Here is a 19116-nt window from a genome sequence, read left to right as displayed (position 1 = left end):
ATGTAAATGAATCAAGCTTTGTTAGTGTGGTGGGCTATTTTTTCTTTTGGTGTAGGGATGTTTGCACCCACCCTTATGTGAGCTTTATATAAAAGTTTTCGAGTACTGGTTAAAAATATAGAGCAGCAAGTTTATATAAATCATGTTCAGTATAATGCAACTCATAGGCCCTATTAGCAAAAAGGGTAACTAACAATTTCCCGATAAATCCATCCAATAGATAAAAAAAATGCAGAGCAGTTGTTTATGTAGAGATATAAAGTAATTAACAAAATCTACTGTTTCCAGTAAGCTTTAACCTTTTAGGACAAGTTGCAATTTTACATGATAACAGAGTAAAGATCCTTAATTCGAACTATGACTCTACACTCTACTCCATTATTTATGTTAAGATATAAAGTAATTAAAAAAATCTAATGTTTCCAATTAGCTTAACCTTTTAGGACAAGTGCCAATTTCACATGATATCATAGTAGAGGTCCTAAGTTCGAATCCTGACTCTACACTCTACTATTTAATTAAATATTCTACGTGTTGGGCTCACTTATTAAGGGGGAGTCTAACCCACACGTGATGGGCAATGTCAAGATATAAAATAAATAATAAAATCTACTTCTTCCTATCAGCTTAAGCTTTGGAAATAAGTGGTGATTTCACAATTTACATCAACAGCTATAATATCCTGGATTTACAAGTCCCGGGTTTATAACTCCTATCTTCACCATTTCAACACAACTTAATCCAAGTATATCTCAAAACCAAATATTGTATCTCCAATAGATGTTTCTGGGTATCCTGCTAAAAGAATTTCCAATCATGATAGAACTTAATCTTCACCTTTGTGATTGTAGAAAACTATGAGGCTTCTGTCGATATTTAATATTTTGAGAGAAAATCAATAGAAAAAAGAAGACACAATTGTGGCATCGATTCCATTTGTACTTAGTTGAAATTGAGCTCGATGACATGTTGAATTAGTGGAAGTCTATTCCCAAAAGACTAGGCTGATAACATTTACAAAGAAGAATCTCTAATGGAACTTTATATTGTGTTATTCATAAAACTGCAACATGTAGCAATGTTAATGCCACATTTATCCATAGGGTTACAAGATAACCTTATCAAATGTTTAAACAAAATCCTTTCGTGTAAAATTGGTTTCCATCAAGGAGCATACAGAGTAGCAAATAAAAGCTCACTTAACTTTTTACAATTGTCTTAACTACTCGCGAAGCAATAAGATTAACATCTTCCAAGACCACAAAAGTCCTGAAGTTTAATTAGTTTATTATTCTACAGAGTACAGACAGCAAAGGGACATAACATCAAAGCAGACATTTCATGCTCATTATTTGGCATTAGGGATCTTACTAGAAATATCATGCTGAACCACCAAAGCAGACCTCAACACCTTTCCCACCTATTGCAGCAATCAGACATTGGAAGCCACATGACTCCAGCTCCGCAATTACCTTGTCAACAACTGTTCCTGATAGCACTGATTCATGTGGTTAAGGAAGCATCTGGAAGAATATGAGAATTACGAACACATACCAAAAATCAGTGTCTTAACATTATCTTAAGATGCAAAATCTGGTTTTGATCAAATGGAAGAGTTGATGAAAAAGAAAGAAAAAAAAAGATAAAACGTAAGAGTTGTAAAGATGAAGTTTCTCCATAATACTTTGATAGTTGTTAACTTCTTTTGTTTTGATAGGTAAGTTTCTCCATGCTAATAAATCTTCAAACCCATTACAGCATTACCCCAAGTAAGCTTTTCTGCAATCCTTGCTTTAATTGGTCAAAGATACTTTGTACAGAATTCTATAGGTTTATCACTAAGCCTCTGTTTGGTTTGGGAGATATCTTATCTCATCTCATATAATCATTACAACTTTCCCAAACTCACACACAAAATATAATAAATAATTCAAAATTTTCAAATCTCAAAACAAAAATAATATTAAAAAATAATATTCTAATAATATTTTATTCAAACGAGGCTAACAGTCCCTAGATCAACTGCACCTCATCACGGTATAAGAACAAGGAGGTGGTGAAGTTGAAAGTTCAGAACCACCAAGTATATGTTTATCTAATGATAAAAGAGAATCCAACTTCTATAGATGTCCTGACTTGTTTATACCTGAAGGCATGATACAAATTCAAATCTCACCAATGAGCTTTGCCTCAAATGGCACCACTCGCACAAAGAACAATGAGAAAGGTTGAAATTGCTGGTTCAAGACCTGGCAGGTGCCTATATAACCCACCAATAAAAAAGAAGAGGTCAAATTCCACTGGAACATCTCCTATATGCTATTAGCTCCTTGTAGTGATAAAATAATTTTTAGTTCTTCTAAGACTAACACAATAAGCATACAAGTAACGTTGGGTCAATGCTACAATAATCATGCTTCGGTGATAGTAATGGACCAACCAGTTTCTGATTATCCCTGGGTTGCTGCAACAAGATCAAACCTACATTTTTGTTTCATTGTTGGCACAAAGAAGGCCAATCACAGGTCCAAGGAAACACAAACAAGTGCAAGTTGACAGCCACAGAGGCAAAGAGGAAGACATATACATGGGGCATGAGATATACATTTTTTTTTTTATGAAAATAAATGAGATATACATAAAAAGAAAAGGTAGAAGATAAACCTGCCCTGCCAAGGTAGAATACCTAATACTGACATTTTTTTCCTACTAGAGTTATATGTTTTTTTTTTTATTGGCACCAAGTGTCCAGGAACAGCGTCTCGACTAATCCTAGGGTGCACAGACCCTCGACAAGGAGTTTCCCACAAGTGCACCTCGGGTAATTCAAGGGGAAAATCCTCTAGTCCTATGGCTCCTAGAGTTGTTTGCACCCAAGAGGATTTGAACTTTAGACCTGGGGGGAGCATACCCCCAAGCCCAAGGCCTTTACCACTTGAGCCAACCCCCAGGGTTCCTACTAGAGTTATAGGTCATAACCTGGAACTTGCCAAAGTCAAATCCACTAAGGCTTCCACAGCCAACTAATATATAGACATAAACTAAACAAGGCAATGGCAATCATCAGAGCACAAAGATAGATAGGAAACCTTAAAAGAAACCAATATGCAAAAAAAAAAAAAAAAAAACTGATAGGTTTAATATAAACAACACGAGGAAATGGATACGGGTTGGCAACAATGTAAGAACACATCCTCCACCTCCAGCTCCTGTTAATTTGGAAGCCAACTTGTACTTCAATGTGGTCCTAAGAACGGTTTCTATTGCAGAATGGCTGACTCCCATACACTGGAGGAGACCTTGATTCATTTCCATTAACTCTTCTATCTTCTCTTCCTTCTCTGTAATGGAGAGGTCATCAGGGGCTGGTGACTGGATAATGGTAGACAATTCCTTGCTGATAGAATCAACAGCATTAAAGACAAAACTCATGGCATCTGGGTGCCTTAAGGTTCTCTCGGAAACACCAGCAACTAAAGCCTTTGTATTCCTCCCAACTTTAGTGTTGGTAATGAGCATTCTAAGTGGCATATTGGACTTGAGGCGTGTCAAACTACCTGACCTGAACTTGATCATGTTGCCTGTTGCATGGGAATTTCAAATCAAAACCAGTGCATCCAAATACAGTACCCTGCTTGCATTCGGAGACAAACAAAATATCTATGGTGAAGTTGAAAATCATAAGGACACAAACAAAATGTCCAACTATAGTAGTTGTTTCTTATTATTTTTTTCCTTCCCCCCTCCCCCTCCTATTCTAATTTTTATTATCCCATCTTCAGCAGATGTGTATTTGTGAAAAAAGGGACAATCAAATGCTTTTGAATATTGAAAAGTAAAAGTTCATAAGTTTCCCATAAATATTGTGTAGATAACTCATGAGTTATTCAAGTAGCCAAGAATATGAGAATAAGGCAATAATGAATTGAAGACAAAAATGTATACCTCCCATTAATGCTCTACTTCCAGGTATTCTATATCGAAATCATTCTCTTTCACAAGTATATTTCTCACATTACCACTACATTTAAAACTTTTCAGTATAACTATTGACATAATTTCTGTGGCTCCAGTTCATTGGTGGCAGCCAGTGACACCTAAATACTTTTCATAATGATCAGCAACAGGGAAGGAAACTTCTCCTGGCATAAAATTTTGATAAAAATGCATAGATTTGTCAGGCAGAGATCACAGGATCACATACCATATGTGCTAACTGTATTGTCAATTCCAGATGGTTTTCCATGGATTATCCTTTCACCTTCAAAAGCCCATTTATTCACCAACTCGAGGTCACTTTCCCCAAATACTGACCACTCCTGCCAGCTCATATCCAAACTTACTGAATCCGAGAAAGCAAGCAGCGCAGCTGAGAGTGCAACAGAAAATGCAGCAGATGAACCCAAGCCAGAACCCAGAGGAAGCTCAGAAGTGACAACCACTGTAGCAGGCTTATATCTGGTATATAAAGAGACAAACATCAGAAAACTGAATATCGAGAAAAGAATGGTTCAAAATTTCAATTAGTGCATACCCTTGGATGCAGGTGTATAACCATAGAAAAGCTGAAACTCCAGTAGCAAGTCCAATTTTTGCTTCTGGAATGTTTTGTTCTTCAACAAGAGCTGCAATTGATTTCATTGTCTCTATTGAGCATGAGGTGGGTGTTGGAGACAATGAACTCACTACTTCAGGTAGCACTTCTTTGATTCTAGAAACTGGCCATGAGAATTCTAGTGACATGTCCTTGAGCTGAAGTTTTAATGAGTCATCATTGTCTATCAAGAAAAGCACAAAACATTAGCGAGAAATTCAACAGAAAACCTGAGGAGAAATGAACTGGATTTATGTCAAAGAAAAGAGAAAAAACAACCATGTGGGAAAATTTATAGAAACTTCCAATGCATGGATAACATGCATCTACCACATTTATTATTGGTTATATTTTGCCTTCTACAAGGAATACTGGAGAATAAAATCAGAAGAAACCTCTTGGCTCACTTAATTTAACATGCTGGGACATGAGCCATACTTTACTACCTTCAAATCAAAGCGTAAATTGTTAAGCAACTAAGTGTTGTCTGTTATTTTGCTTGAAACAGCTCATAAAAATAATGTATGGGATGAGCAGGACAGGACAATCAGGAAGGGAAGCCTGACATAGATATTGATCTGAACAAAGGAACTGAAATCAATACCAGAAACCAAACAATAGATGAATATTAGATAAACTAAAGGGATTTCTCGAAGCAGCCATGGCCAAGAGCAAGTAGGGGTAGTCCTATCTGCCTAGAAACTCAAGAACAAAGAAAGCCCTCCCATGTTGTTCCTCTTCTTGGGTGATGTTGGTACCAAGTTCTTATTTTTCGGAAGACCGAACTGTGCTTCTGAACACAGAAAGCGGGATCTTTAGTGGATTGGCATGTCAAAATCCCTTCACGGATGACACCTCCCTCCACTTGCTTGGAAATCTGGAAAACTACAGCATCCGAGAAATCCTTCGTGGCGTTTGGAAAACTTCAGTCCCTGAAAAACTAGATGAGATCTCCACTTCATACCCTCTCAGCTCTTTCTCCTCTGTTTTCTCACCTCAGAAAACTTTGCTCATAAAGTCATGACGCGCACTCAATTATCAATTCAAACAAAACCAGAAAAAATTAATGTAAGAAGCCTCGTCTCTTCAAAGATGGCTCACATGCATGCACATTCTACCAGCAAAAAGAAGCACGAAAACCGAAAATTCTAGCTAGAAAGACTTGAAATATGGGATCACGATCACAAAAGTGTGTGTGTGTAACTCGATGTTTCAAATCCGACCCTTAAAAAGATAAAATTCAACGTTTCCCGCAAACCCAGTTCAACCAAATCACGAAAAGCACGATCGAAAGAGAACAACGATATTCCATATCAAACAAATTCAATACAGAGAGAGAGAGAGTACCAGAAGGAGTCGGGAATCGAAGAGAAACGTAGGTGCAGAGGTCAATGGAGGCAGCAACTGCCGTGGATCCGTGCACTACAGCATGTTCTCCGGCGAGTATAATTTTCCCAGGAGCTCTAGCTCTCACTTCCATTTTTTCCCCTTGGTTCTCGGTACTCTCTACGTGTGTTCGTATACTTCGAAAGCTATACACTTGTATTGATCCTCGGGAATCATGGTCTGTTAGAAGACTGTTACTCACAGACTTGTTTTAAATTGGCGGAGAGACCAACCACGAATTCCATGAAAACACACGAATTGGCGAAAGTTGCTAGTTTTTCTTCCTTTGATTGTTTTATGTGGTGGGTTTGCCCACGCGACCTGTTCACGCGTGATAAAGACAATAATAACATAAGTTTTGATAGATAAAATGCTTCTTAGATTAACTTGTAGTTTTTTAATCTATACCGCTCTAAATTATTTTAATTTATAAATTTATTTTTATGAAAATTCTTTATTTTTCATTCTAATATGTTTACAATATATTTTTTTATGATTTTATGTCAATTATGAAAATAATTAAATCAACAAATATAAATAATCATAACTGAATATAAGATAAACAATAAGATAGACATTTCATTAGGCAAATCATATTAAAAATCTAGTCCCTCAATATAGGGTTGTTCACCTTGATTCGGATACGAGTACTTGGTTATACCCGAATGCGCATATGAATTTATAATGTGTTTTGGGTACACGCCCAAGTTGGTTAGATTATATACCCAAGCGGATAACCGGCCTTACCAAGTTATAAAAATCCGAGTATCCAATTATTTGTGTTGTAATCGAATTTATTAAAAAATCATTTAGAAAAACATTATTGAATGCTTTTCTTAAAGATCAAAACCATGTCATTTTATCCATAAATCAACTTTTTTAAATGTCAAATCCAATATTCACATTATTATATAACCATAGCCCGCATCTAGGTAGGAGCAGATATGAAATCCGGACACTCACATGGATAAAACCTGAGCAGATATCCGCCTAAATGAATCCGACTTTCTGAATGCCTAACCTAAAAGTTCCATTCGATCATATCGTGTTTCACAAGAGGCTGAGAGGCGCTTGGGGATTGACCACCTAAATGGGTTCACCCCAAACTCCAAATTACCAAAGTCAACGCCCAAAAACTAAATGGGGGTGTTTGTCTAAACATTCAAATTTGAACGCACTTTCGGTGGAAGATGCAAGAGGGCGTCTACATTCTACAATGCCTCACCCACTCATGACTCACCTACCTTCATCTTTGACCATGTTTTTTCTGCTTGTTATTTAAAATTGTTTCATGTTTTCAAGTTATCTCCTCTTCTAACAATAACTGTTCGATAATTAAAAGTAATAAATTATAAAATGAATGGTACTTTGTTGATAAAGTAATAAAAATAAACCAAAAAACAAGAAATAACAGGAATATGAAAGACAACATAAAAGCATGGAAAATGCTATGTAGACAACTTAAAATACAACTTTTACACAATTCATTATCAAAATATTAATTTATTTCAAAGTTATTTGAGTTTTATATTATTTTGATGGATTTCAATTTACAAAATAATAATATTTTAATAAAGAATTGTGTAAAAGTTGTGGTTGGAATGTGTGCATATCAATGTTCCTCAAAAGCAAATGTAAGACCTTGCTAACCTATTAATCTTTAACGTTCAGCCGACCTGGGAGCATTCATATAAGAACTCACTTTTCTCTCTTCTTTCTTGTTAACCTATTGAAGCATAGCCGATCTTGCAGGTCCCCTTCCTACTAAAAAGTGACCGCTCAATGTTCTAAACAAACATGTGTTGGTTTTCAGATAGATCAATACTGTACCAACTTGTCAACATGATTCAATATAATCCCAGTATTATGTTAGATTTTGGGCTAAGTTATAGGTACAAACTTTTAAATCTGCAACATTAACTCTTAACAGAAAAGGAACTCTAACATCCCTGGGCAAGGGCAACATTCCTGATCATCTCGAACTGAAAGTAGAACCGGAGAAAGTCCTGGTCTCTGAGGTTAATCCATTCTGTTGGAAATGAGACAGCAGTTTTTTGTGCAATAAATCAATTTTCAAGTAGTTATCAGTTACCTTTCAGAGAGTCCCTTAGAGAAGTTCCAAGGAGAAGCCTATGTGGCACAAAAACTGCAAGCAAGCTGAACCTTTTTCCCGGTATAATAATATCTTTTGAGCAGGATATAGGACTTACAATTAAATCTTAGGACGAGACTGTGATCAGATGAGACAGAGTTCAGTAACTCGTTCTCTCAGCAATTCCAACCTCTTTTTCGAGAGTGTCATACAAAGTTTTAACAAGATTAAGCAGGAACCGATCTGAACCATGTTTGGCCAACAAGGATATTGCCACAGGAAGATTATCATACAGCCCTAGTGGTATGCTCACCTGTAGATTTGCAGAAACAAGTTTCGTGGATTTCCAAAAGGTTTTTACATAAATAAGGAAAAAGTAAAATTGTCACGTCTCAAAAATTGCACCCATACAGAGAGAGAGAGAGAGAGAGAGAGAGAGAGAGAGAGAGAGAGAGAGAGAGAGAGAGAGAGAGAGAGAGAGAGAACCTGGCAGAATCCAGATACCCCACCAATTGAGAGCAAGCTAAAAGCTCTTGCACGGAATGTTTCCAATGGAGCTGGATCTGTTTGTAATTTTGGTGGAGGCCCTGGAACTGTGGGGATTGCTAGGACACCAAAATCCTGAATAATCGTCATCATTCAAAAACGTTAGTCAAGATAACAGAAAAAGGATAGTGCATAAATCAGAGATGGACTCATGGAGTCACTATTTCTGTTGCTAGTAAGTTTCTAATGAGAGCAAAGTGAAGGGAGATGCGGATATGGTAGACTATTCTTTAATAAGTTGCTCCATTTTGAAATACAAACAAGGAATCATACTGAATGCCACTACTATTCTTTAAAACTTGTCATCCTACAACTCTCAACACTCTTAAAAATTTAGGGAGAAATTTTAAAACTCCATTAGGTAAATGTGGAATATGACAAAAAACATATTGAAAATTCAATTTTACTTTTATTTTTTGCCGCAATTCAGTATAGGTATTCGTTTAAATATTGTGCAATTCTTCAAGAAAACATTCCACTTCTACTTTGGGATGACATCTCCAGGAAATAAGCTGGATATAGCATAGTCGCTTGATTTTCATCTAGAGCATAAAACAAATAGAATGGTGTCTCCTACGAAGAGGCATACATGCATGTATCTAAGCACATACATGTAATCTCATAAAAACATTCAGAGGATGAGAAAGAGAGTGTACCCCTAGAAGAGCAATAAGAGCGGCCCGTAATTCAGTCTTTACTGAGTGGCAGATATCCACATTGACATCTGTTGTCTTAAGAGCTTCCCATACCCGCTCTGATATCCCAGGACCCAGATCAGGTTTGACAGTAGAAACCCACTCACCATGGTTAATCTTGAATTCATACCTATACTTTGAAATGTTAACTAGTTCAGGAACAATGTTTATAAAAGGACAGTATTTTTATCTAGCATGATCCAGACCAATATCACTATCGTTCAAGTTGATTGAATCAGTTGAGTGGGTGACAATCTGCACCTCTGTAGTAACCGCATGGCACTTGAAAGTGCAGCTAAAGATGGTATATTATGCTCTTGATCTGCCTTTCCTCCACTCAAGAAGTGTTTTAAGCTTGGAACTTTGTCCTTGACATAATCCCCTAGGATTGCATGCTTTAGAAGATGACCTGCAGTATTAATGAAAACATCTTGTGACATTGAGTACTTGGGATGGAGTTTTTTTTGCTAAGACTTGGGATGGAGTTGCTGAGAGGGAAAAAACCACAAAGGATGGAGTTATCTAGAATTTATGGGATGTTTAAATTTCTCCCACAAAAAGAAAAAACTAGGTAGATGACAGATTCACATGGTCAACGCACTTACCCCCAAATAACTTTTCCACTGATTTAATAAGAGGCTGAGAAACTCGATCACTTGGAATGGTTGAAAGCTGGAAACAATCCTCAGCAATAATTATCTGAGTCGGTTTAACAGGATCCACATCTGGTAAATTCAATAATACTCGTCCAACTCTATTCAAAATCACAGGGTTCCTGGCAAACCATCCTGGATGAAACGTAGGTGTCAAAAGAGTGAGGTGCCAAAAGGAGAAAAAACAAAAAAAAGATTTTCATACAGGGTCCAGCTACTGGAATTGGACCCTTGGAAATTTTCCATGTGTCCCATATCTCTAGTTATAGGACATGTGGTATGCATCAATGGCTCCAGTCCCACTAGAATTAGTCCAATACCAGTAGGAGGACCTAGAAGTGGAAGACATCATCTCTGTACCACACTATTAAACAAGAAATAGCAGAAATTGGCTGGTCTATTTGATGAAGAATACTTTTTATTTTTTATTTTTATTTTTATGAAGAATACTTTATATGCTTTTATCATTTAGAGTACAGCCCAAAGCTTCTAGAATTACCAACTCTGAATGTTTAAACTCTATTATTCAGAAGTATTGAAAGTTATTATGAATGCTACAGACACAAGAAAAGACACACAAAGACATACATACCCTAAAGCAGACAAAGATGGCTGGATGATTAGCGAGAATTAAAAAGAGGAAAAATTAGAGACAAGTTGAGAAAAACTAAACAACATGCATATTTTTGTTGCATCATTGTCAAAATCTGTCAAAATCAGTGTGCCAATGCCAACAATTTCATCACCATTTTGCAATAGTTTCAGGTGCAGAGCTGAGTTTTACTAGTTACATTTAAATGTGAGATAAACAGGAATCTAGCCATCACATGGTTGGTTCCTTACCCACTGTATCAAAACTTTGTGCCATGGGAATAACTCCAGCAGTAGAGATGGCATCATGTGAAGGCCGAAACCCCAGAATTCCACAATATGATGCAGGTACTCTTACACTTCCTCCAGTGTCGGTTCCTATGATAGAGAGAACTACTTGGTTCAATCTAGTTAGGGCAAGCCAAGAACATATGACTTGTTCATGAAAGAAACTCACCTAAGGCGAAATCTACAAGCTTTGCACCAACTGCAACACCAGACCCGCTGGAAGATCCTCCTGGTACCCGATCAGGCACACATGGATTTCTAGGTGTTCCATAATGTATGTTTTCTCCATTTATACTGCCAAAAATGGTCTTGAATTAATGATGTGAAGACTCAAGGATCTATTTTTCCAAGATGAATAAAAGAGTGAGAGCCCACACCTATTTAGGAAGCAATTGGGAACCACAGGAAATAAATTGGCTTAGCATCATGCTCATATCATTTCAAAGCACAAAACAACTGTTTATACTAGAGAGACTTCAGACAAAGAGGTACACTTTTCACTCACAAACTACCACCAAAGTTTTATTTTGCTTTCTAAACTAAAAAGAAATTCAACTTACACCCTTAATTACCAATAAGTTTCACTTTGAAGCCTCCAATCAAATTTGACTATCAAGATTGTGCCACATGGCCTATTGTTCGTTCATCTCAATGGTCAGATCTTAATCGAGGGTGCAAGTTGGAAAATATAGCTAGTTTTAGGACGTAAAGTGAAAAGTAGATGATAGTTTGTGGATGAGAAGTGTAATTACCCATTTTTCTTATTTTAGACATTTAGAAAATATAGACATCTACAATGACTTGTGGGAATGAATGTTAACTTTCTATACGAAAAAAAAAGAAGTTTATAGAAAATCAATCAAGTCACTGGCTTTTCCAATGCTAACCTGTACGCCATTTCATCCATTACAGTTTTACCAATGCATGTAGCACCTCCCCTTAATACGGCCAAAACGGCTGGGGCTGTTGATGTGGCAGCCGCATGAGTTCTCGACCAGTCAGGATTTCCAAACCCAGTCACATATCCATCCACGTCAAATCTGTTTCCAAATCAAAGTTAATAAAAAAAAAAAAAAAAATGCACTCAAAATAAAATTTTGCAAAGCATCACAGATCCACTAGCTTTCTTGCACACACATTCGAACTAATGTGGATAAAACAGATGAAACTGAGACAAATTTCCGACTCCAGAAATAGCGTTGCATGAGCTCGGATGCACCCTAGAAAAAGATACATAAAAATACGACAAGCTCAAATTAATATATGAATAGGCACTGACAGACACACTAGTTCCACAGACAAACATTAAAATTCAGAAAGAATGGACTAAACGCGATACTTAAACTGATCAAGGAGTTCAAAGGAACATGGAAACAAGCAAGTCCCCTTGAATTTTCATGTATCCAACATGAAAATCGTTATATGATTGGACACACATGACACGTCCCCCACCCACACACAAAGATTAAAAATTCCTATAGTGAACAGACGTTTCAGAACAATAGAAAACGAGAACAAGAACCTCTCTTTGAGTTTTTCTCGTACACACCGGTGTCTGGTCCGTGGGAAATTTAAGAAATAGTGGTGGTACAACGAAAATCAAAGAAATGGAAGTAAAGTTAATCGTACTCACATGTCTTTAACGGCAAAGGTGAGGGAATTCAAGGGAAGCTCATGAGGTGAAGAGCTTGGTTGGAGCAGGAACTTCTCCATGAAAGCTCCATAATCTGAGTCTCTTGCCATGTCCGTTACCAAGCTCCCTGACGGATGCCATGCCATATGTGTTTTAAACAGATTAAAGTGGTGCAGCCAAGGCCAATTTTACCACTTTACCAAATAAAACGTTGTCGTATCATTACCGTATTACGCTTTACTTATTCAAATTTCAGACACTTTAGCCTTAGGTTCTCAGGTTTCGAAGATTATAGCCCAAGGGCAAAGATAGAAATGTACGGACGGTGTTTTGGACCAACCGCATCCACAGCTTGGAATGCACATGATAATGGGGCCCACACACAAAAAAAAAAAAAAAAAAAAAAAAAAAGAACATAGAATTTGGATTACAACCTTATCCATTTCAAGTTAAATGTCCACAAATGGTGTAATTTAAGGTTAAAGTAATTTAAAAAAAAAGTCCTTATGCACTCAAGAAGCTGGCTTAATGAGCTAACCCGAAATTGCAAACAAGATGGGGATGTTGTGTCACTTCAGTCATCCATTGAATTCAGTCTAATTTGCACTGGAAAATATGCAGGTTCAAGCTCCTAAAATATATTTTTTTTATTGGCATCGGGTATATGAAAACAACATCCCGACTAATTCTGAAATACACAAACCCTCGACAAAGAATTTTCCGCAAGCGAGGCTCCTAAAATCTTTCAAGACTCTTTACTTGTATCCAATTTTGGAAACAAAACAAGACATTAACGAGGGCTCGTTACTTGTCTCCAATTTTGGAAACAAAACAAGACATTAATGAATGAAAAAAAATGACTTAAGACTTAAGGGTCTTATACGTAAAGATAGAATGAATTTACCTTATGTTAGACGTTAACAGCTTTTGGACGGGTGTTTGGAATTTTTTGTTGAGGGACTTTCATTGATGTATTTATGGTGGTTCCTCTGCCTGAATGGGTTATTTTAATAATATGTGGAGGTTCCGTCCTTCTTTTTAAAAAAAAAAAAAAAATGAAAAAAAATGACAAATTGTAAGAAGTTTATTTAATCAGGTCCATCAGAGTCTGCATCAAATATATACAGGTATGGAATTACAGCTGTCTGTCCACTAAATGCTCCTTCAGAAGCCTCACTGGTGACTCCAGGAAAACTCCAACCTAATCTCTGCATGTACACAGCATCATAGGCTTCAATGTTCAAACCTGAAGCAAGAAATAGTTCCACCTCGTTTATAAATCGATCTGTTCTTGCTCCTAGAAAGGGCCTTGCAGCGTCAGAGACTAAAGCCTTCAGCTCTTCTCCTTTCGTTTCAGGAATTTTTACATAACTTTTTGGCTCGTTCCTGAAAAGTGCGGCACTCGAGTGTTAACTGTGGGTCATTAACATCCAATATGATCATTCTTTCATGGTAAACCTTTTGTTGTATCCCATACAAAGAAGCAAAAGAACTAGGAAAAAGAAATTGTGAACATTAGATGATCGCTTTCCGTTATCAACTCGTATTCAATCTGTTTAAGATGCAGATAGTAGTAAAATATTACCGTGATACGAATGAGTCAATTACACCAAGTATGTGGTGCACAATAATGTCAACATCTTCCTCCTACAAATGAAGTTGGGAAAGGTAACCGTTACTCAACAAGAGTCAAAATTATGTAGTTGCATTAGAAAGCAGAAAAAGTAAACATGGTGAACTCGCAATCATAGAAATTTATAGCTGATGATTTGATGAGAACATATTCACACAACCGATAAGCATTCAAACAAGGACCTTAATATATACTGAAAAATATGTCCTATATTGGAGCAATCAGCCGAGGAATTTGAATTAGAAAATAAAACACCTAAATGCCTATCGTGTTTTTTCTACATCACACTTGATTCTAACAGTTTTCATTATACTGCCTACTTTCTAAATGAGGGTCTATGTTAATTGATATGTAGAACTCAATCATGAAGATTCTAGGGACACTGAAACATTTTCTATGTACATTAAAGAAACAATAAACTGGTTTATACACGACCTGCATCAGAGCTTGAATTTCCCTTCTCAACCAACTTTGGAGCCAGCGGTTTGGCTGAAGGTACTTACGAGACTTCCAATACCGTGATGCATTGAATATGTCACTTACGCCACCTGATTGAACATGCAGTAGATTTAAAAAGTGAATATTGGGAAACAATGGCTTTATCAGGCAATAGAATAACAAACAGATAGCAATGAGAAGAAACCAAATAAGACCTGGTTCAGAGTAATAGCACTGTAATCTATACTTGTGTCCTCTTGTTAATACAAAACTGCAGCACCATTACATGAAGTAACATAAACAAAGGAATCTAATAACATAGAAGAAGGCACCAATAAAAAATATCATAAAGGCAAAAAAAAAAAAAAAAAAAAAAAAAAAAACGAAAGAAGAAATTGACAGGATGGTACCTATGTTCAAAATCCTGATTGATATGGTGCTGTTGAAAAGAATTTCCATCATATCCATGTATTATAGAAAAATTTTCTGTCTACAAATTAAACAAAATTATAGTGTCAATTTGTGATAATAATCTTGTCACCTATTCTGAACCAATCTGTGAAGTTTTTCCAGACAGAGAAAAGCATGACTATAATAATTTGAGACATTAGATTGCATATTGCTATCTGTGAATGAAACTCTTAACCGGTGGAAGCCATAACCAAAACATAAAAAGCAAACTGGTATAGAAAGAAAAAAGAAACCCAACCGGGGTGCAGTAGTCTGAAAATAAAATAGACCAAAATGAACCTTGCAGAGAGGACATTTTACAGAGGGAAGCGGGCGAGAGAGCTTGCCAGCAACTACTTTGGTCCATTGTACAATGCAAGTGTAACAAAACTTATCTGTAACATATGAATAAAATCACCAAGATTAATAAAAGACTAGGCCCCATTTGGATACAAGAAGTGTTTCATCTCGTCTCATCACATCTCATTATTACAACTTTCTCAAATTTCCACACAAAATATAATAAACAATTCAACTTTTTTAAATTCCAAAATAAAATAGTATTAAAAAATAATATTCTAACAATATTTTATTCAACTTTCGTCTCAACTCATCTCATTTCAACTCACTTCCAAACGGCACCTAAATACAATTTCCTGCACTAACTTCACGCTTACAGGGGAAGAAAGCAGTATGTTCACTCCCCATCAAATTGGGAAATTAATAACAAGCATTATATATTCTTGAATTATAGGCAACAAAATTAAGAAACATGACATGGTTAGAAAAATGTTCAAAACAACTCTTGACTTCTAATATAAACTCTGGTAATTGTAGTAAACAGTGATGATTCTGCAAGGATGAACCTAACCACCCTAACCTAGGTTACCAAGTGCTTTAGTTTCTCTAGTCAACTCCACTCCCATCAGCGCCACATTCACATAAAAGCATGCATGCATATCACCACAAAAATCTAGCAATGCGTTCATCTCTCGTCTCCAAGACCTTCGCAGACATTTCAGCGGTCAGTTGGTGATTAATTTCCTTTCAATTTTTTTTTAATAAGTAATTAGTTTCTTTTCAATTACTCAGCTTCGAAACTATGTAGACCATAAAACTCACATGCTACAAAGACGGTGGAATTGCGTTTTATTCTACCATAATGCTCTTGAGAATGAGTCTACCATCTTAGTATTGTTTTACATACCATGACTTCCACAACATTACCTGATCAGATTATTTCATGCTGGGAAAAAATGAAACTTAAACAAATTATTAAACTTCAACAATTTAAACAAGACGTAAATTAATTCACATCAAATACAAACCAATTTTCAATCAAACAATTAGAAGCAGAGAAAGGTGAAAAGGGTTTCTTTATATAACAATTTTAGAGGTCTTGCAAAAACCCAACTCATGGGATTGAACAAACAACAGTCTTTAACGAAAAGACTAAGAAGAAAAAAATTTGAAATCTTAAATAGATGTCAATTTTTCATCATTTGGAAACCAAAATTAAGGTAATAGATAAGTTTCAAAATCCAACAATATTGATTATCTAAAAAGAACCCTCTAGATTTTTATTTCCTTCACTATCTCGGCAACCAAACAGAGAGAGAAAAGAGAAAAGAAACATACGGAAACATTTATCAAGGTAGGAATCTTGAACGATGGGTCCGAGGCAGATGGGGCATAGGTTCAAATCCCCTGTGGAGCAAGAGCTGCCCTTGTCGTCCTCCTGGTTCATTTTGCTTTTAGTCTCAAAGCTACGAACTTTCAGGAACGAATACGTTTCATTTTTTTTTTTTTTTTAAATATCTAAACCAAAGGTTAAAATATTCTCTAATTTTATTTTTTAAAAAACTTTAGGATGCGGTTGATGTTGAGGTGGTATAGATGATACGAAGTAAAATATGAATAATAATATTTTGTGAATGTCATTGTAATATATTTGAATATAAATAAATTAAAATATTTATTTAAATATAAATAAGTTGAGACGTGTTTATTTATTTATTTTTATGAGTAGTTAAAAAAATAATAAATTTTATTAATAATTAATTTAAAATGAGTTGACCTGATTTTGACAACCTAATTTATTACATGGTTCGTGAGGCACATCATCACCGTCAAAATATCCCAGAACAAAACCAAAGCCCTTGTCACTTGAATAAATCCCTAAGAATTGAGATTTGAAAACCAGTAGGCCCACTGAAAATATATTTGAAGATAGATTTGTGTGAAAGCTATTTTGATATATTTTGGTTACAGAAATGGAGGTAAGATGTTTTAATGGATGAAGATTATGTTTAGGATTGTTTTGATGTTTAGATATAAACATTGATTTGAGTGAAAAGACCCAAAACCTGATTATATTTAGCATTTATGTTGGCAGTTTTCTAAGGAAAAAATATAATATATTAGGTCTTTCTCAATTAAAATCAATCAGATAGATCGATGCTATCCATAAACATTACATTACCACCCAGTTTGAGGTAAGTCAAAAACTGTCAATTTGAGGCTGCAAAGTGATAAGGGGACAGTTTCTTTGGTAGTGTTGTGGCTTTCGAGTAAAGAGGTGTAGATGGACGACTTAAGTTAAACATGGAAATGACAGAGTGACTTCTTCAATTAAATTGATCAGGGTGAAGAAAACCCAAATCCAAATCATACCTTTCTCAGACATTTAATCCTATTGGTAGTCATGAGATCTCCTAATGTTGTTGATAAAAAAAACTGCTGGATTAATTCTCAATAAACCCTGAGATGTCCCCAAAACTTTATGATCAAGTTGTCAGATCTTTCACCCTAATGCAATGATTTCAGACAACAAACGATCGTTCATTGCTAGCAATAATGAAAAGTTGATGTTCATCTCTAATGTGGGGAACATGCTTACATATTTTTTTTTTTTCTTTTTTGATTATCGTGGGTGTTCGGGCCAGCTTGCGCGCATCTCGACTAAGCTCATGGGGCCTTGAAGTTAATGACCAGGTAAACCTCCAGTGGCCCTAAGGGGACTCGAACTAGTGACCATTGGGAAGCAAACCCAAGGCCGGACTAGCTGAGCTACCCTTAGGGTTAAATGCTTATATATTTTTTGTTCAGGTAAGAGCAGAATAATGAAAAAAGTCACGGATACACCAGATGATGCAGAATAACCAGATGATGCAGAATAATAAGCGGTTACACTCGTGGATTATCACTGTGAAGATCATGATGATTTGAAGGCTATTTAGAGTTAAGACTGCAGATGATATAAGAGATATGTTTTTCTTTTCAGTCGAATTAGCTAAACTTGTAGCGATACTAGCTATAACAGATATACAAGTACGCATGCTGTTTTGGATATCTTGGCCAAAACAATGCATTCAAAAATATTTTCCTGTTTGACCCAATATTAGTATGTGAATGTCTATAGGATTGATGGAGCAGATAAGTTGACATGATGCCTATGAGGATTAGGGTTGCATAATGGAAAGAAAGAGAGAGAGAGAGAGAGAGTTTTCATGGGAATATAGCTTTGTTTCCAGTGATGAGTACACAATACAAAACTCAAAAGAACAATAACATCAGCAGACATGGAAAAAGAAAGTTCAATTCCAATAAAAACTTATCAATATGATATCTATTATAAGGATGAAGAATCCATGCTATTGTTCTTCCCTTTTAGAAACAATGCAACAAAGCTTTATCTAATTGAATATAATTTTTCTTCTTTGCTTTACCTGCATCAACCTGCACATTGTAGAATGAAGAAATGATAAAATATCGAATAATCAGACAAATTAGAGAGGTTAAGAATGCTCTGCATACATAAGAGTGTATATGAGGTCAAAAGCGCACAAATTCTATGAAGCTAAAATTTATCTTCTGTTTGTGGTTTGTTCCACTTACCTCTCAAATTCTTAAGTTGTGCAAGTCCAACCTTGGTACATATAAAACTGAGAATTCTAACTTCTTAACAGCTTCACTCCCTGACCATCGCAATCCAATTTCTTGGTTATAGTTGAGATTCCTTTTCTTTACAATATGTCGAAAGGGCTCAATCGAATAAGCAAATTCTTTCCTGGCTTCTTCCCAGTCATAACAAGGTTGATCCATCATTGTTGAACAA

At 35.9% G+C, this 19116-nt stretch overlaps 3 protein-coding genes across 4 annotated transcripts; all 3 read right to left on the bottom strand.

Annotated features, from left to right (window-relative positions):
* Positions 1–1142: 1142 nt before the first annotated feature.
* On the bottom strand, positions 1143–6268 carry LOC121259086 (mevalonate kinase). The gene is made up of 5 exons (XM_041160577.1): positions 5942–6268; positions 4535–4778; positions 4205–4458; positions 3168–3581; positions 1143–1498 (listed from the first exon to the last, which is right to left on the bottom strand). Exons 1-5 carry the CDS (start codon positions 6072–6074, stop codon positions 1380–1382), a joined length of 1164 nt encoding a protein of 387 aa, XP_041016511.1. The 5' UTR covers positions 6075–6268; the 3' UTR covers positions 1143–1379.
* A 1500-nt stretch (positions 6269–7768) lies between these two features.
* On the bottom strand, positions 7769–12736 carry LOC121259085 (amidase 1). 2 transcript variants are annotated; one of them, XM_041160576.1, is made up of 10 exons: positions 12479–12736; positions 11733–11885; positions 11015–11139; positions 10810–10935; positions 9919–10101; positions 9575–9722; positions 9275–9443; positions 8559–8693; positions 8191–8385; positions 7769–8024 (listed from the first exon to the last, which is right to left on the bottom strand). In XM_041160576.1, exons 1-9 carry the CDS (start codon positions 12622–12624, stop codon positions 8233–8235), a joined length of 1338 nt encoding a protein of 445 aa, XP_041016510.1. In that variant the 5' UTR covers positions 12625–12736; the 3' UTR covers positions 7769–8024; positions 8191–8232. The 2 variants fall into 2 exon arrangements, with proteins under 2 accessions (XP_041016510.1, XP_041016509.1); XM_041160575.1 differs by having other exon boundaries at positions 7769–8385.
* Positions 12737–13544: 808 nt separating this feature from the next.
* Positions 13545–16809, bottom strand: LOC121259083. The gene is made up of 7 exons (XM_041160574.1): positions 16638–16809; positions 15300–15394; positions 14960–15039; positions 14765–14820; positions 14547–14659; positions 14064–14125; positions 13545–13864 (listed from the first exon to the last, which is right to left on the bottom strand). The coding sequence occupies exons 1-7, from the start codon at positions 16744–16746 to the stop codon at positions 13567–13569; spliced, it is 813 nt and encodes a 270-aa protein (XP_041016508.1). The 5' UTR covers positions 16747–16809; the 3' UTR covers positions 13545–13566.
* Positions 16810–19116: the final 2307 nt, after the last annotated feature.

This window comes from Juglans microcarpa x Juglans regia, chromosome 4D (genome assembly GCF_004785595.1).
Source record: "Juglans microcarpa x Juglans regia isolate MS1-56 chromosome 4D, Jm3101_v1.0, whole genome shotgun sequence".
NCBI lineage: Eukaryota > Viridiplantae > Streptophyta > Magnoliopsida > Fagales > Juglandaceae > Juglans > Juglans microcarpa x Juglans regia.
This window is presented reverse-complemented; position numbering and strand designations above follow the sequence as displayed.

Excerpts from the sequence above, each read along its gene's own strand:
- LOC121259086 (XM_041160577.1), bottom strand. The coding sequence starts at position 6,074 with ATGGAAGTGAGAGCTAGAGCTCCTGGGAAAATTATACTCGCCGGAGAA. Across the intron at positions 4,459-4,534 it reads TTATACACCTGCATCCAAGG|ATATAAGCCTGCTACAGTGG; the intron begins GTATGCACTAAT and ends TTTATATACCAG. Across the intron at positions 1,499-3,167 it reads TCTTACATTGTTGCCAACCC|TGCTATCAGGAACAGTTGTT; the intron begins GTATCCATTTCC and ends CACATGAATCAG.
- LOC121259085 (XM_041160575.1), bottom strand. The coding sequence starts at position 12,624 with ATGGCATGGCATCCGTCAGGGAGCTTGGTAACGGACATGGCAAGAGAC. Across the intron at positions 11,140-11,732 it reads ATGGATGAAATGGCGTACAG|TATAAATGGAGAAAACATAC; the intron begins GTTAGCATTGGA and ends CATTTTTGGCAG. Across the intron at positions 8,386-8,558 it reads GGGTATCTGGATTCTGCCAG|GTGAGCATACCACTAGGGCT; the intron begins GTTCTCTCTCTC and ends GCAAATCTACAG.
- LOC121259083 (XM_041160574.1), bottom strand. The coding sequence starts at position 16,746 with ATGAACCAGGAGGACGACAAGGGCAGCTCTTGCTCCACAGGGGATTTG. Across the intron at positions 15,395-16,637 it reads CTACCTTGATAAATGTTTCC|ATAAGTTTTGTTACACTTGC; the intron begins GTATGTTTCTTT and ends CATATGTTACAG. Across the intron at positions 14,660-14,764 it reads GTGCTATTACTCTGAACCAG|GTGGCGTAAGTGACATATTC; the intron begins GTCTTATTTGGT and ends ATGTTCAATCAG.